Source organism: Rissa tridactyla, chromosome 4 (assembly GCF_028500815.1).
Source record: "Rissa tridactyla isolate bRisTri1 chromosome 4, bRisTri1.patW.cur.20221130, whole genome shotgun sequence".
NCBI classification, from domain to species: Eukaryota; Metazoa; Chordata; class Aves; order Charadriiformes; family Laridae; genus Rissa; species Rissa tridactyla.
This window is the reverse complement of record NC_071469.1, coordinates 44,402,192-44,419,226: the sequence shown is the minus strand read 5'-3', so window position 1 is coordinate 44,419,226 and position 17,035 is coordinate 44,402,192. Positions and strand designations below refer to the sequence as shown.

At 40.7% G+C, this 17,035-nt stretch overlaps 1 protein-coding gene across 1 annotated transcript in view; it reads right to left on the bottom strand.

The window, feature by feature from the left end:
* Window positions 1-4,429, bottom strand: part of LOC128908210 (cytosolic phospholipase A2 epsilon-like) — a 38,375-nt gene extending 33,946 nt beyond the window's left edge. The window contains exons 1-2 of the mRNA XM_054197912.1: window positions 4,327-4,429; window positions 3,892-3,978 (exon numbers count right to left, since the gene is read on the bottom strand). Coding sequence (XP_054053887.1) covers window positions 3,892-3,978; window positions 4,327-4,353 — 114 coding nt within the window. The 5' untranslated portion in view covers window positions 4,354-4,429. The remainder of the gene's footprint in view (window positions 1-3,891; window positions 3,979-4,326) is intronic.
* Window positions 4,430-17,035: the final 12,606 nt, after the last annotated feature.

Here is a 17,035-nt window from a genome sequence, read left to right as displayed (position 1 = left end):
TCTCACTTCCAGTAGGAGACCTCTGAGTAAGGGCTCTGTAAGAGAAAAGGCAATGAACTGTGCATGAAAACACAGTGTTGCAGGAGGCAGGTAACCCCCTGTCACAGAAAATCTCACTGTGTTGCCTGAGAAATCTGAGTCCCACGAGACAGCAAGATACAGGCTATGTCAGCCACAGCACATCCAGCGTACGCTCATGGAATGAAGACCACAAGGAAGAGAATGGAAAAAGAAACTCGAGGAATTAAAAACAGAGGAAAAAGCTAGTGATGTGAACCTGGGAGATAGCCTCAGTAAGTGTGTTTGGTGGCAGAGAATGTGCAGCCAGGGAAGTCATGGCTGAGCGAGTTCACCTCACTCCCTGGGTCTATTCATAGGGTCAGCATGTTTCATTGGCAAAATCCTTTCCAGTATTAGCCTGCCCCCAAGAATAATGATTACTTTAAATTGGAAGGAGTAATGCAAATATTAGTTTTATTTCCATATCTCAACATTTTTTACCAGTTAGAAAAGGGTCTCCACAGCACTCAGAACCAGTCTATACTCTGAACCCTTCTTGCTTTCTCACAGTATAACACTGAGATGGCCACATCACCCAAATCAAAGCAGTAGAAAAAAACCAATCTCTTCTAAAACATATTTCCATCCCCTCCTTAGGGCAAAGAAGGAACAATCTTCAGTAATCATCATTCTCATCATGATTTGAGACACCAATGCCTTCGAAGACAAATCCTAAATGAACTATTAACGATAAAGCAAATCTCTGAGACAAATGGAAAGGAGACTTATCCTTCTTAAAGAAAGTAATTAATGAAAAATTACTTCATATAATACTTCTCTGCTGGCCAAATGCCAGACTTGAAAACTACTCCAGAAAATTCAACAAGCAAAATAACACCTTATAACTGAAACTCAGGTCCCTGGTGCCATCAGTGCAAATAATGCAACTAATTCTCTTTTCCCTCTAGTCACTAGTTCATTGCAATAATACAGTGAACGATGCTAATAAACTAAGAAGCAAGTGTGTTGCTGCTGGTGATTATCATTTGTGTTACATTAAAAAAACGCATAGTTCAGGGAGTTGGTAATGTAATCAACTATCCATGAGTGACTAATTATCATAAATAGCTATTTTCAGCACAAAATTTGCATTCATTATTAAGCCAGGAGCAATTCCTGATACCTAGAATAAAGAATTACCAAAATGTGAGAATACACAGTACACAGATGGGCAAATCATCTTGCAGTCCCCTCTAACAAAGATAAATCTTTGTATCCCGAACCTCAGAACTTATCTGTGCAATGACAGAGTGATGGCCAGACTGTCCAGCCTTCCTTAAAGGCTCATTGCTACCCGTGCAAAATGTGACCTTGCACGACACACTTCAATCACAAATACTCTTTTTAAGAGGGAAGGATGACAGGGCCCTTGGAAATGTCATGGCTTTTTCTAGCTTTGCAGCAAATCATTAAGGAATGCGCATCACTTTATGTGTATCACTTACATACATAAATCAAAAACTGATTAAAGTTCTCCTAGCTCTTCTCTGGTTTCTGATTTCATGTCCAGCAGAATACTTTGGTGAGCCTCCCTGCCCTATGTTAGTATTTCTAATCTTGAGCTGAAATTATACTTCCTAGTTTCTTGCTCTTTCATTACTGTATATAAGTTTTCAGTGCATTCACAGATGATGAGCCACCAACTACTTTTTTTAAGCTGATAATTTGCCAAGGAAAATACCATTGTTTTTTTCATTTTTGGAAATAACAAATTATTCTGTATAAGACAATGCAGTAACACATAATATTCTGTGATAAATTTTCTAGATTCACTGTAACTATAGGCTACCTTACTCACAACTATTTATGATCATCCTTTAGTATGTTTCGTCTTTCCTGTATTCACGTGTAAGGTGCTAGAAGGCAAACTGTCTTCTCAGGACTCCCTGAAATAGCTAAACAGGTGCTCTCTTGATGCTCCTATCCATTTGAAAATATGAAGGAGGTTTCACAAAGTTGTTACATTTTCCTGAAAATTCAGCAGTGGGGCATATTTGGCTTTGCACCGTAGGTAGGCAACACAGCTAAATTCCATGTGCAGCCCTTGGGCATGTTTTTCTAAGCCCAATCCAGTAACGATTCAGTTTATCCCACAACTACACAAAGTCCTCTCAAACTGAAGCAAGGACTTGGGCAAATATTTGAGCCCTAGCGCTAAGGAAAGCTTTGCACCTGTTTAATTGTTCTGGAACTTAAGATCTGCTATAAGCATGTTATCCTTTATAACACCTCTCTACTAACAATCATCCTCCCATGGCAGATGGCAAGCTATGGCTTGTAAAAATCAAGGGAATTGCTGAAAGCTGCCCAGGAAACCCAATGGCAGTAAGAGGAAGAAATTGCCCAGCTTGCACAAGGCTGTGCCCTTAATGCCAGTTTTGTGCCAAGCTTTAGTACAGAGGAGAGAAGACATGTTCAAATGCCAGGAGGTAAATAAAGAGTGTCTGAGAATGTCTCAGTTGCTAAACACTTGTGGATAGCAAACAGAACTTTTGGAGGTTCATTTGATAAGGAGAAATTAGGACAAGAACAACAAATTAAAGCTGTGGAAAGGGTCCCAGAGCCCCTACATGCGGGGTTTTAAGGCCATAGGATTTTTTTAAATGTTTCTTTACAGACATTCAAAAACATATGCTGGATTCTAACAGTCTACAGCATTCTAACAATGAAACTACCTTAGTGATGAAGAAGAATTGGATACTTTTAAGCATGGATATTCTAAACCAAAACACAACTGCAGTATAAATACAGTAAATCATTACAAAAATGCTATGGAGATCAGGTCATTGCACTCCCCAATAGTTGCTTTTCCTGCTTTAGTACGTTCCCTTGCTGAGCTTTAGTACACACACACACAGAGCAAATTATGAACACCTAAATGCCATGTCAGTTTTGGTTATGCTACTTTGCCATTTACATCAAGTTTCACAACCCCCTGATGGTTTGTCACCCTTTTTGTACACTAATTTCCATCTGTAGAAGCTGCCAGAATGCTACTAACAAGAGATCAATTTGATCAATGAGTTTGATAAGGTTGTAGCATACATAAGCAAAATGATGTTTGTAGTTTTCTATTGATTTCAAAGTATGGTTGCACAAATAAGAAATTAAACATACAGATTTCCTATGAGCTGTAGACACTTCAATCACATGCCATTTAAGATACCATCAGAAGTAGATTAACTTTTTTTTTTGGAACCACCCACTTTTACTTTGAGGCAGCTTGGCACAAAGTATAGTCAGCTGCGAGCTAACCGAGTGTGGAGACAAAAATCATCGCTGATATACGTGCATCAAACATGTACCAGATGTATCTCTGTCAAGGCCCTGCAACTGTTGCTGAGTTGTTCCTCTTTGGTTGTGATGAGCTGCACAGTGATCAAAGTGGGCATTTTTTCTGGAAACTAACATTAATGACCAAAACCCAAAGGATTGCCAACAACAATGCTCTGACTTTTCAACGCCGGCAACATTCTCCATTCATGCTGGGCTAAAACTCCATTAAAGTCAATAGAGATAGCATTAAAAAAGGCCAAAGTCAGTTCCATTTTATCAGTAAATTGAGAAAGTTTTCCCTGAGGAATTTCTTTAAGGAGTCAAACCATGAAAATAACACACCTTGTATAAATAGATAAAGGAATGGAATAAAAAAAAAAAAAAAAAAGCAGATGCTTCACCTAAAGAAAATTTTCTTCCATTCAATGTTCCTATTTCTAAATAAGCACATGAATCTTCAATAACCAAATATGTAAAAAAAAAAAATAAAATCCTACGCTTCTCAAAAAACCATTAGTTTAGTCCCACCTATTTTTAGTTTGCTGAAGTCAGTACCTTAGCATCAATGTCGCTGGCGGCTACGTAGTGCATCATCCATTTTCTTTCTTCATTTTCCAAGGGGCTTGATTTGCTGCTTGAATGCTGTTGAGGGAGGGAGAACACGGGATGAAAAAGAGAATAAAGACCAATTCTTCTACTTATTTCAAGTCCTCAATGGGGAATTGCGATGTGGAACAGGCAATTTGCACCTCTTCATTGTTTATGGTGGATAAAATGAACGTGCCAGGAAAGTGGCAGCTGTTTCTCTGCTCGGTGGGAAGATATTGACTCAGGTCCTCATAGCTTCAAATAGCCAAGAAGGGAGAATCTTGTTTTCTTGGAGATTTACGTCCTACTTGTAAGAATGGACTTGACCTGATTATAGGCTGGGGACAAATCTCTATCAAATACTCAGAGGCTCCTGGCAGGCTTGTTCTGTTTTCCACTTACCTGAGGGAAGGCAGAGCTTGATGCCATTGAGATCGCTGCTGCATTAAAAGCAGGTGCTGTGAATAGCACCTGTGTATTAGGCTCCACAGTTGCCGGTGCCTCCTGAAACATATTTACATCCTTGAAGAGTGTCAGAAGTTGCTGAACAGGTGTTTTATTACATTGAGTCAGAGCTCCACCCCTCCACGATTTCTGAAACAGGAAAATTTCCCACCCACTTTACTTGTCCAAAGAGCACATCTGTTGTAAGGTGCGAACATTCCTATTTGCAGGTCTTGTGACTGAGCAGAATACGCTGAGACCAAATTGTTCCCACCTGGAGGCTCATAGAAGAGTAATAATAGTGATAACCTGATTAATGATCTGATAGAGATGGTCTATGAGAGGTAACCTTACAGCGATAATCTAAAAGTGATGATAATAATAGCCTAATAGACACATCCACTTATTGTCTCCATGCAAAGACCCTGAATTCCATGCTCTATTGCCTCTGTAATAAAAATGGAAAAAAAAAAAAAGATGGGGATAATTATGAGAAGAAGACATTTATGTATGAAGATATTAAGAATTCTTCTGAAGAAATAATTTTACCTGAAAAGTGCTGTTACATCATGATTTGTACATCTGTGTTTGTTTTTATTGTAGTGTTCTACTTCAGAGGAAATGAAAGAAGGAAGAAATTTGATAAATAACATTTCTGTGCTCCCTAAAACACAAGGTATCACTTTTCCATTTGAAATGCTTTACTCATTCTGGGCTTTACATTTAATACAGTGTGAATCTTAACAAATTTAAATAAGATTCAAATATTTCACCTTGAAAAATCACGAAACATTTTAACAAAACAAACTAATTTCATGTTTTAGGAGATTTTAGTTCTTCACTTTTGTTTTACCCAGTTCATAACTGTCATTTTCTGAACATTCAGATTTCTGAGCAATTTGATTCAAGTCACCAGGTGGCTGGGGGTTACTAGCAGATTATTGGAATTTAATGGACTGATCCTGTGTGTTTTATGATTTTTTTGTCTAATGAGGATCTGTATGTGTTCAGCACACCTCTAGGAAGCTCAGTGGATAGATTTTCTATTCCATTATGCAAATATTTTTAGGTACACATATATTTGTATTGAAAGTCCTCCCAAATGATTAAAAGTAGTGTTTATGAAAGGACTTGAGATTAATAGGATGACAAAGCATGATGCTCCCTATTAGAGACCTGCATAAGTATGAAATCACAGCCACTCTGACTGTGGCAATGAGTGTTGTACAAGGACCTTGACTGACAGAAACTAGACACAAAACCAATCACTTCCAGCAGTCTCATTACATACTTTGCTTATATGCATAGAGGAATCAATATGAAAAGCTGGTGTTACAAGGAGAACAAGTTAAGACAGTTTGATCATCTTACCTCCAGCACTCTATCCTTGCAAAAGTTTGATTTCTTAGGCTTAATTTTTTGCATGCACTTTCAGGGGTTTTTTTTAAATTAAATAAGCACATTTATTTTATCACATTGTGCAAGGGAAAGGTTTGCTATGAACTTCCTTTCTCACCTTCATCATATTGAAACTTTTTGATGGAACAGGAACTGCTTAATTGAAACTGAATTAGATAAACTACAGCAATAGGCAAAGAATAGTCACAAGCCTCCCACACACTTTGACTGATGTGTTGCTTAGTATGAGCACTTGCACTTCCATTAAAAAATGTAGAATCTGCCTTTTTTTTCTGTAAAAATTCTGACCAGAAGCAGTTTAGAGAAAAGTAACTGTACACATAAAAGCACACACATTTTTTATTTCTTCTGCTACAGCCTATTTGTATCCTTGATTGAAGTGCCTAGGGGATGTGCGATACCACAACAGAAGTATGAGAATGATAGCTACAATTTCTTTGTAATTGTGCCCCACAAAGTTTATCAGCTCCAGGTCTTGTTTCTGTGATGTATGGAAGCTAATGGGTGTGAGGTTTTTGCATGAGAGCCAGTTTCCATTTATGTGTGTCATATTGCACCTTTGGTTTTAAAACAAAAGGAAATGAAGGGGGAGAAGAAGCCTCCGGCATCCCCTAGGAAGGTGACTAAGAGTTGCTTGTTGCCTAACAACTAACCCTTCTTTCCTGACTCAAGCCTTCCTGATATGAAATGCCTGTTTTTTAAGCTCAAGTCAGAGGTAGCCAAAGGTGCCCTTGACTCAAAGCTGGCACTGGTATTGAATTTCCTAAATTAGTTGAAAATTCAAATTGCTTTTCACTATGAAGCACTATTTCTTTTGAGGCAAACATGGCCTTTTCACAAGGTGCGTAGGATAGGCTCGACCTCACCTAAGTCGTCTAAAAGTTAGACTTCTAGTTGAAGCAGGTTGCCTGCGTTCCCTGTTTGGAGGAAAAAGCAAACGTGGCAACTGCAGGTACTGACTAAGCTCCTCTATATTGGATTCTTCTGGAGAAGCTTAAATGTCCAGGTCATACATGACACCTAAGTTCTGAATCGCCGAAGGTAGGTGATGTGAATCCCACCCTTAGTAATCAGTATATCCTCTTTAATTACTCGTTTCCAAAGTTACTGATGCTGAGGGATCCTGACATTGAGGAACTGGGTTGTGTTGTTAGCACGTGATTCACCCTGTCACAATGTGAAGCTGCGAAACACCCTTGGGCAAAAGGTCTATTAGCATATAAATGAAAAACCTTCTCACGGATTCATTCAAATAACAAAGAAGAGGTTTTGCGATAACCAGGAAGATGTAATGCTGAAGTACCAGTACAAGTACAAACTTACTGCTATATTCCAGTTTAGGATCACCTAAGGCCCCTGTGAACATGAATGGGACAGCTTGACTTGGGACTGCTGTTCATAAAGCACAGACTGTGCAGTGATAGCTCATGCCCAGACATATTAAGGGAGGAATATGAAGTTGGGTTTTCCATGAAACCCCAGGCTGCAATCTGAGGAAGAGCAGCAGCTGCTTCATAAACATCTGAGACATGTTTGGGACAAATGGGGAATGTCAGAGGGAAGGACAGAGAGGAGAGGACTGCTACAACTACCTGAAGGTAATCACAGAATCACAGAATGGTAGGGGTTGGAAGGGACTCTGGAGAGCACCTAGTCCAACCCCCCTGCCAAAGCAGGGTCACCTACAGCAGGTTGCACAGGAACGCATCCAGGCGGGTTTTTAATGTCTCCAGAGACTCCACCACCTCTCTGGGCAGCCTGTTCCAGTGCTCTGCCACCCTCAAAGTAAAGAAGTTCCTTCTCATGTTTATGTGGAACTTCCTATGCTCAAGTTTGTGCCTGTTACCTCTTGTCCTGTCACTGGGCACCACTGAAAAGAGCCTGGCCCCATCCTCCTGACATCCACCCTTTAAGTATTTATAAGCATATTCATAATGTACTCCTGAGTTGTGGGGCAAAGCCCCAGAGGTCAAATGATACGCTTAGTGCAACTCAAAGAGCAGAAAATCTATGCTGGGCCAGCCTTAGATACCCACGCTTACAGCAATTTTGGAGTCTGTCTGTCAGCTGGTGAACTACTGGTGAGATGCAGATCACCCAAAGTTGCTCTGCCTTGAACTGGTTGTCATTTGAGGCTTTTTTCTGTAATATTTTTTTCTTTTTCCTGGCTAGTCTGATGGTGTCTAAGACTACAATCAACATAATCTAAAACCACAACCAACAACTAAGCTAGGCCAATTTTAACATTAATGCTCAAAGACATGTGTTGAATCAGAGTTAATCATTCAAAGATTTATTAATGTGACAGCTAAGGACAAATAAAAGATCAGCTAGATTGTGTGTTTTCTTTTAATCTTTCTCAATTGTTCTCAATGATAACCCTCTTCAGCCTCTTTCCCATCTTTCCCAGCTCCTCTGTGGCCTACAGACTCCTTTATGTCTCATCCCTGTATCATGGGCTTTTTCATATCATGACCTAGCAATGTAATCAGCCCCTCTTGCTTCAGCACATCGCCCCTCGGATTTCCCAGACCACATTTTTCTGGAGAAAGGGAGGGTCCAGCTTCCCTGAAGGCCCTTCTGGTTTACTCCTCATTAGGATCTTTCCTAGAAACAGCCATCTTCTACCTGCCAGGGATACAGGAAGATGCAGCTGATGTGCCTCATAGCAGTATAACGTTTCAGGCATGTTTAAAGTAATAATACAAGGTGGCCCATCTGAATAAAAGCAAAAATGTTCAGTTCGTGTCAGAAATTGAGACATCATAGCAATCTCCATGACATCATTGCCAAATATCATTCACGAGAGTCAGGCTTTCATATGGCAATGGCTGTGTAACTTTGCCTGATCCACATTGTTGCTGCTGGTGATCCGTATGCCCTTTATTTTAATAAGATAAATGAGAAAGGTATGTATATATTTATCCACAATTCAAATATGAACACATTAGGACAGAAAAAGTGAAATGGGTTGAGAACATTTGGACAATAAAGTTATATCAGCAGAAAAAGTGGTGTTTCTGTCCATCAGGAGTATTATTGCTTTTAGGAGGGCTCTGTACACTCCTCCCCATGACAAATATGGGGTATAGATATTTGTTGTTACATATATACTAACTTTACCCAAACTCAGAGAGTACTTAAATTCAGAAAATATTTCAGAAACAATCCCAAAAGTACTTATCATCCTGGACAAGTACTGACAGTATCTCAGTTTGGGTTTGGTTATTCTTACCTAGAACATAACCTCTCTTCTGATACATCTGACCTGTAGGAGACCTGTGCGTGTGCATCTTGCAGTCAGAGAAAGGCCAGTTTGTGTAAAGAGAACCTTAGCAAGTCAACAATCGTAATAGAGCCACAGTCAAATGAAAGTATAGAATGGACCCAGTGCTAATGCATATAAAGAGAGTACTGAGAAACTTCTAGGCTTACAGCTTCACTGACTACAGTATGGAATGTGCTTTTTTATACTCTTCGGCTTCTTCCAATTCTTTTTCATTTTCCTAGAATTAAAACCAAAATGTTTTGAGTACTTCAAAAATAATTGACATGGGATAAAATTTAAGAAGGTAACTATGAAAAAATCTGGTAACAACATATGAGGAGAAGGCTGAAGTACTCAACAACTTTTTTGCCTCAATCTTCGCTGGTAATCCCGCTTCCCACACCTCTCGAGTTGACAGACCTCAAGGCAGGGAATGGGGAAGCAAGGTTCCTCCCACTGTAAAAGGAGATCAGTTTCGAGACCACCTAGGGAACCTGAACATACATAAATCTATGGGACCTAACAAGATGCATCCCAGAGTTGCCAAGCCACTCTCCATGATATTTGAAAAGTCATGGCAGTCAGGTGAAGTCCTCAGTGACTGGAAAAAGGCAAACATTGCACCCATTTTTAAAAAGGATAGAAAGGAGCATCCTGGGAACGAATGACCTGTCAGCTTCACTTCTGTGCCTGAGAAGATCATTGAACAGATCCTCCTGGAAGCCATGCTAGGGCACGTGGAGGACAGGGACAGCATGGCTTCACGAAGGGCAAGTGGTGACCAACCTGACCAACCTAGTGGCCTTCTGTGATGGAGTGATTATGTCAGTAGACAAGGGAAGAGCTATGAATGTCATCTATCTGGACTTCTGTAAGGCCTTTGACACGGTTCCCCACAACTTACTTCTCTGTATATTGGAGAGGTATGGATTTGGTGGATGGACTGTTTGGTGGATGAGGAACTGGTTGGCCACATCCAGAGTGTAGTGGTCAATAGCGCAATGTCCAGATGGAGATTAGTGACAAGTGGTTTCCCTCAAAGGGTCCATATAGGGACCCCTGTTTTTAAACCCCTGTTTAATATCTTCATCATTGACATAGATAGTGGGATCGAGTGCACCCTCAGTAAGTTTGCGGATGACACCAAGCTGAGTGGTGTGGTTGATATGCCTGAGGGATGGGAAGGACATCCAGAGGGACTTGGAGAAGTTTGAGAAGTAGGCTCTGTTGAATCTTACGAGGTTCAACAGGGCCAAGTGCAAGGTCCTGCACCTGGATCTGTGCAACCCCTGGCATCAATACAGGCTGGAGGATGAAGGAATTCAGAGCAGCCCTGCCAAGAAGTACTTGGGGGACTGGTGGATGAAAAGCTGGACATGAGCCAGCAACATGCTCTTGCAGCCCAGAAAGCCAACTGTATTCTGGGCTGCATCAAAAGAAGCGTGGTCAGCAGGTCGAGGGAGGTGATTCTGCCCCTCTATTCTGCTCTCCTGAGAGCCCACCTGGAGTACTGCGTCCAGCTTTGGAGTCCTCAGCACAAGAAAGACATGGACTTGTTGGAGTGGGTCCAGAGGAGGGCCACAAAAATTATTAAAGGAATGAAACACCTCTCCTATGAGGACAGGCTGAGAGAGTTGGGGGTTGTGTAGCCTAGAGAAGAGAAGGCTCTGGGGAGACCTTATTGTGGCCTTTCAATACTTAAAGCAGGCTTATAAGAAAGATGGGACGGACTTTATTTTTTGCAGCTTTTTCCTGTTGCAATAGGAAAAGGGGTAATAGTTTTTAACTAAAGGATGGTAGAGCCAGACTAGATATAAGGAAGAATTTTTTTATGGGGAGGGTGGTGAAGAACTGGAACAGGTTGCCCAGAGAGGTGGTAGATGCGCCATCACTGGAAACGTTCAAGGTCAGGTTGGACAGGGCTCTGAGTAACCTCTGAGTAACCTGAGTATCTGGTTGAAGATGTCCCTGCTCATTGCAGGGGTCTTGGACTAGGTGACCTTTAAAGGTCCCTTCAAACCCAAACTGTTCTATGATACTATAAGTGCAATACTTTTTTATTACTGAGCTTATATATAAAGTTCTTAAATTAGTCTTTCCTGTTGTAAGGCATGCCCTGCGTAGGATCCTAATTCTTACCAGCGTCATCATAGTCTCCCGTCAAACATTTAAAGACATTGGTCTGCTAAAGCAGCCTATCCTGAAATAACTGGCTTCTAAACCTTTTCAGCTGTAATAAGTTAATGGTATCTTGGTACATTAATAAAATCAGGAAGTGCTGGTGGGGTATGCCTTTGAGTTTCCTTTTCTTGTCTAACATATGGGACATCATATGCTATCATCAACTTTAAATTGCCAGTATTCATTGCAGTTAGCTCCAGGGGATAAAGTACATTACAAGAATCTAGCCCATGCATAAAATTGTTGGTCACCAGCGTACGTTTGCTGACTGTAGAGAGAGAAACGTGGTTTCCCGGGAGGACTGTTATTTGAGAGTCCTGGGCAGGATCAGGGGACCCCAATGCAGGTGACCGGTTTTCCACTGATTATGGCAGTTCCTCAAAGCCTTCCCCATTGCTTAGCAGGATTGCTTTTACTTCCTCAGTGTAAAGGGGAGCATGGCACCTTTCTGAGTGCATTGCCTTTTCAGCCAAGACTGGCATAACCAGAGTGTTTCACCAGACATCAGGGGACTGCTTTTCTCAACATGGCAATGGCTCAGCTTTTGTTATGATGAAATTCCTAACTTTTTTGACATTTTCTGTATTGCAGAAAAGGATAGAACAGTGCCGTCTGAGACCAGAGCCCACATGTGATGCAGTGCTGCAAGAGAATGAAGTCCCTCCCTCCTAATTAACTGAGAGGGGCAGAAACAGCCAAGAGATTCTTGCCTGAAAGATGTAGCTCCCTTCCACTTCCACTGTCAGTCCCTGGGAGAACCGCAACCTGGGGAAGGTGGCTGCCTCCAGCATGAGAACCCTGGTGAGAAAACACAAGCTATGGGAAAAGGAGATCCTTAGGGAAGGTGTACCCAACTGAGGAAATACTGCCAGGCACTCTGGGAATTTCCCGTTCCACTTGCAGGCTGAAAAGGAAGAGGAAGCACGGGGTTAGGTGATGCACTCACTCCAGTTAATCTTGCAGCACTGAAATTCCTGGTGCCTCTTTCTTGCATGAGAAAGGCCCGGCTATTGCAGAAGCTCTTGCATCCAGTATCTCTCCACATGTGCAGAAGCCATGTTCCCATTGCCATTTGACTTCAAGCCTTGTGCAATCTGAAGAGGTGTGCATGGCAGCGTATCTTGCCCTATATACAATGTGTTGTCACCAGGAGGATGGAGTGACAGCCTTTCCAGGGCACCTGGTAGGTCACGTAAGCAGTGCTTAGCAAAGCCAGGCTCTGTTGGGAGTCACCCAGACACCCCACAAACCTGCATTTTCTGCCATCTGAGATTGAGCTATCATCCATGCCTTGTGCGATGTGGTCTCAGTGACCCTACACGTGTGACTCCACACGACTGTTAACAAAACAAAGCCATTTCTCAGGGAGTCAGAAAAGGCTTTGCAGTTGTCTGGGGAGCTGAGCGTGGGAGAATTTGGGGCTGGTAGGCAAAAAATACCAGCTATATTTCCCCATGCTCCTGCTGAACAAAATACAAACCTGTGCAGAAGTGTTACTGTGGCCACTTACTCACAAAAGGGCTGATCACAAAGATTAAACTATGTTAACAGCTCCACATGGAAAGACTTGAAAGAAACAATTGCAAAACATCTTAAGGAAGTGTTTCAGAAATGCGTAAGGAAAGAAACATTCTCCAGGAGATCGAGATAGGCAACTATTTAAGTACATCCTATTACATGCTAAATTAAATCACCATTGCAACACGATACTGTGCTAAAACTCACAGACATCAAAGGCAAGCATGACTCTTAGGTCAGGTCAAGAAAACATAGATTAAAGAAAGACAAATTTGTCGTGGCAAACATTGCTAAATATCCATTATAATAAATGTAAGGGAGCCACATGTTACTAAAGCATGTGGAAACCTGTTTAAACAGCTATTGCATGCAACTCTCACATGGTTCTGATATTGTGACCATACGTGATGTAATGACTAAAACCTACTCAATTAGATCACATTGCACAGATATGACGTGAAAGCAGAATTAATTATTCCTTATATTTCCACAAGTCCAAGACAATGATAAGGTCAGACTAGATGTTGGCAAAAAAACTTATGTGATTGACAAAGAGGCTCAACGTTGCAGCTTCATGCTAAAAACCAGTAGGAAAGGCCAGGATGGGCTAAAAGATGTCTCTGGCAGCATAAATAGCTACTCCTGCTGCAGTTGAGGAAATCTCAGTGGTATGATATGAACTATCCCAATCACAATTTTGGCTGAAAGCCCAATGTCTTTCAGAGGTGATAGGAAGGCAGCAGCCTCGTGTGAAAAAGAAATGCACGGTACATTGGAAAACAGTGAAATACGAAACTTTCAAAGTAAATCATAACTAATGGAATATAGAAAAAACATTATTTTCACGGGTGACAACAGGAAGCTTATATAGACATATGTATATATGCAAATATAAAGGAAATGTATGTGAGGAGAAAGCAAAATCCTATCAAAGATCTATACTCATTACTTCAAAGAGATAGCAAAATAATTACTAGTGATGCAGCTAAAGCAGGAATGCTAATAAAACACTTGTGTTCTGTGCTGGGAAAGAAGAAACTTTGCATGTTTAATCAATGAATATTATAAACTACTTTGCAACATATAGCCATACAAAATATATTAAGACAGAATAGAGATAATTCTTACCAATTAGTTCCAAAAGTGTAGTCTGGGAAGATTCTCGGCTGTCTGTGGTTCAGCTATTTTAATTCATGGCATTCTGCAGAACTACAGAAAATTGAAAGAAAGTGAATATTGTGTAGATTGGTTCCGCTGGTTGTCATTGCAATAGTGGGCACAATATCTGATTATCTTAAAATCCATCACTATATATTACCAGTCCTGGTTCTCTTGCTATTCCTCAAAATGTGGACTGGCAATCATACACAGCAAATGCCGCATCATCCCTGAAGTAGTTAATAGGAATGCCTATTTTGAGCCAAGAGTTAGTTTCAAGTCACATACGTTCTTCTCATTTGTCTTTCATATGTTTTGTACAGCATATGTTAATGTATGCAGGTTTATATGAAGTACAAGTTTCAGCATACAAAGCAATTATACACAGAAAACTGCACTCCACCACACAAGGGAGTGTTTTCCCCCCCAAAAAAGATCGATGAAGTGTAATTAGTGAGCCTTAGGACAGTCATTAACTAGTACGATTTACTGTCTGGACAGCAGATGGTTCCACCCAGTCAAATTCCATATGTATGTGTCTATGTGTATATATATGTATGTGTAAAAACACCTGGGGAGATTTGGAGTAAAAATAATGTCTGAAACCCTTTCCATGAAAGCAGAAATAAAAGACCTACCTCCTGGCTTGTGTAAGAGTGGAATGCCTAGCCATATGGCTCGGGAAAGAGCTTAAGAACTATATAGCTGAGAAATAAAAGGACAGGAAAGCTGATCTTAATAAAGGCAGATATAATTGTGCATTTCATTTTCTCCTCTCCTCTCCTCTCCTCTCCTCTCCTCTCCTCTCCTCTCCTCTCCTCTCCTCTCCTCTCCTCTCCCCTCCCCTCCTCTTCCCTTCCCTTCCCTTCCCTTCCCTTCCCTTCCCTTCCCTTCCCTTCCCTTCCCTTCCCTTCCCTTCCCTTCCCTTCCCTTCCCTTCCCTTCTCTTCTCTTCTCTTTAAAATCTTTTTCTATTAATCTTTGTGAAAGTCTTAGTTATATTTGGAATGTGCACAGAAATTCTTCTTTAATTTCCTTATCTTAGGTATGTACTAGAGGTGATGCCAATATACTGCCAAAACTGAAGTGTGCTGTTCCTATGGATGCATTGATCTTGCAAGTCAGGGTACTGGAGATGTCTTTCAGTGACCAGAGTGTAATAAAGACGTAAAGGATGTTAAAACAATTACTGTTCCACCAATAATGAGCATGGGACGGCATGGAAAAGAAATCTCTTTGGGGTTAGCATCAGCCAGAGGTTCCCTGTAAGGTGATAAGCAGTTTTGAGAAGCCCTGAGCTACCGTCTGGAAGCCAGTCAGTATAAAATAGTGGGTGTTTTAATAACAAGAGACCGATTTTGTTCTATCCTGCAACTGCAGTTTTTTTACTTGTATTGTGCAAAGATAGTAAGATTTTGTTATGCAAAGACTGAAAAAGGTGCGTATTTCTAAGGTTAAGAATTTGTTATCTAACTGATTTCATAATTAGTCCTCAGTGAGAAACATCACTGAAAAAGTTTTCTTCTGAGGAATTTTTAAGAGTTTAATGGTCTCAAAATCTATTCAACATTTTGATGAGTGATTTGGAAACAAGTGTGACATCCTGACTGGCCAAATTTGCAGTAGAATAAAGATTGATGGAGTGCTGAGTAATACTGAGGACAGGGCAATCATACAGAACAGTCTGACCTGCTTGATAAACTGGCCTGATTAACCACAGTTAATTCTAACACACTGAAGTATGAAGTTATGATTAAAAGAGTGACAAATGTAAGTTAGAATTTACTCCCCCTTATGAAAGGGAAGAATGTAGTGTGGAAAACAGCAACTCACCAGGCTTATACAAGACGAGCAACTCAGCAGAAGTCTCTAATGGCAAATGAGGACAACTGGATTATGCATCTAGAAAGTGGAAAGTCATTTATCTGTAAGAATAACAAGGCAATGTTCATCTCTGTATATAGCAATATTGGGAAATGTACTGGAGTCTGCATTTTATAAAGGGATGACAAAGAGTTGGAGGGAGTGCAAGAACAGAACTACAGCTGGATCTAGCTAATAAAGATTTTTTTATAATGAGAACTCGAAGGGCTGAATCTACTGGTGATGTAACCTTCGCATATTTCATAAAATCAAACCTAGTGAAGAAACAATGGTGATGCAATGGCTTTTAAATTAATAGAAAACCATTTAAGAAGAACTAATGTCTGGGCTCTGGCCAAACTAATGAAACTGGAAACAAAGTGCATAATTATAGCTGGAAGATGATCACCCTGTAGAACATACTTCTATGAAATGTGAATTCACCATTCCTGATATCTTTAAAAGAAGAGGGGTCATTTTCCTTCAAGATAGACTTTGGTCAGCCGCAGGTAATCAGGATTAACATTTAAGTAACTGCATGGCAGGTAACAGGTCTGACATCTAACAAGTGAAACAAGGTGATCTGATGGTACTTCTGGCTTTTATAAGTCTATACGAGGAAATAAGATGAATAATGTAGTACAAATACAAAACTGTATTCACTGTTTTACTTTGTTCTTCCACCGCCTAATAGGAGCTAATCAGAGCTCAACAATTCAAGACCTCTGTACACTACTATAAAATGGACGGATTAAAGAAGTGCAAGCAGATAGGCCCATTTAGCAGGCAACAGTGGGAAAAACATGCCCCAGAAAACTTTCCCTCAACATTGGCTAAAACCTTATCATTGTGTACTTGCAAACAAGGATTGCAAAGGATCCAAACAACCTGACTATCCCTGCAGGCTTAGCTTTAGCCTCTAGAGCTTCACAGTCCTACCTCACCTCTCCTGAGGCCTCCCAGTCCTATTTGCTGCAGCCTACTGTCTCTCCTTGCTTAACCTCCTGCTTTGGTTTCACACATGTAAGGTGTAAAAAGCCTCCTTGAGGCTTGTTGAATCTTGAGTTAGGCCTAACTGAGCAAAACAATGCCCCAGAAAATGTCTAAAATGAGACATGTTATAAATGACCGTAGTCATTTAAAAGCGCCTGTCAATTTGGGGGGTATCCCAGAAGAAAGGTCAAGCACAAAAATACGTGGGAGATACCCCAGCTCCCCACTGACATGTGAATGGCTGAAGCTGGGGACACTGGTGGTAGTT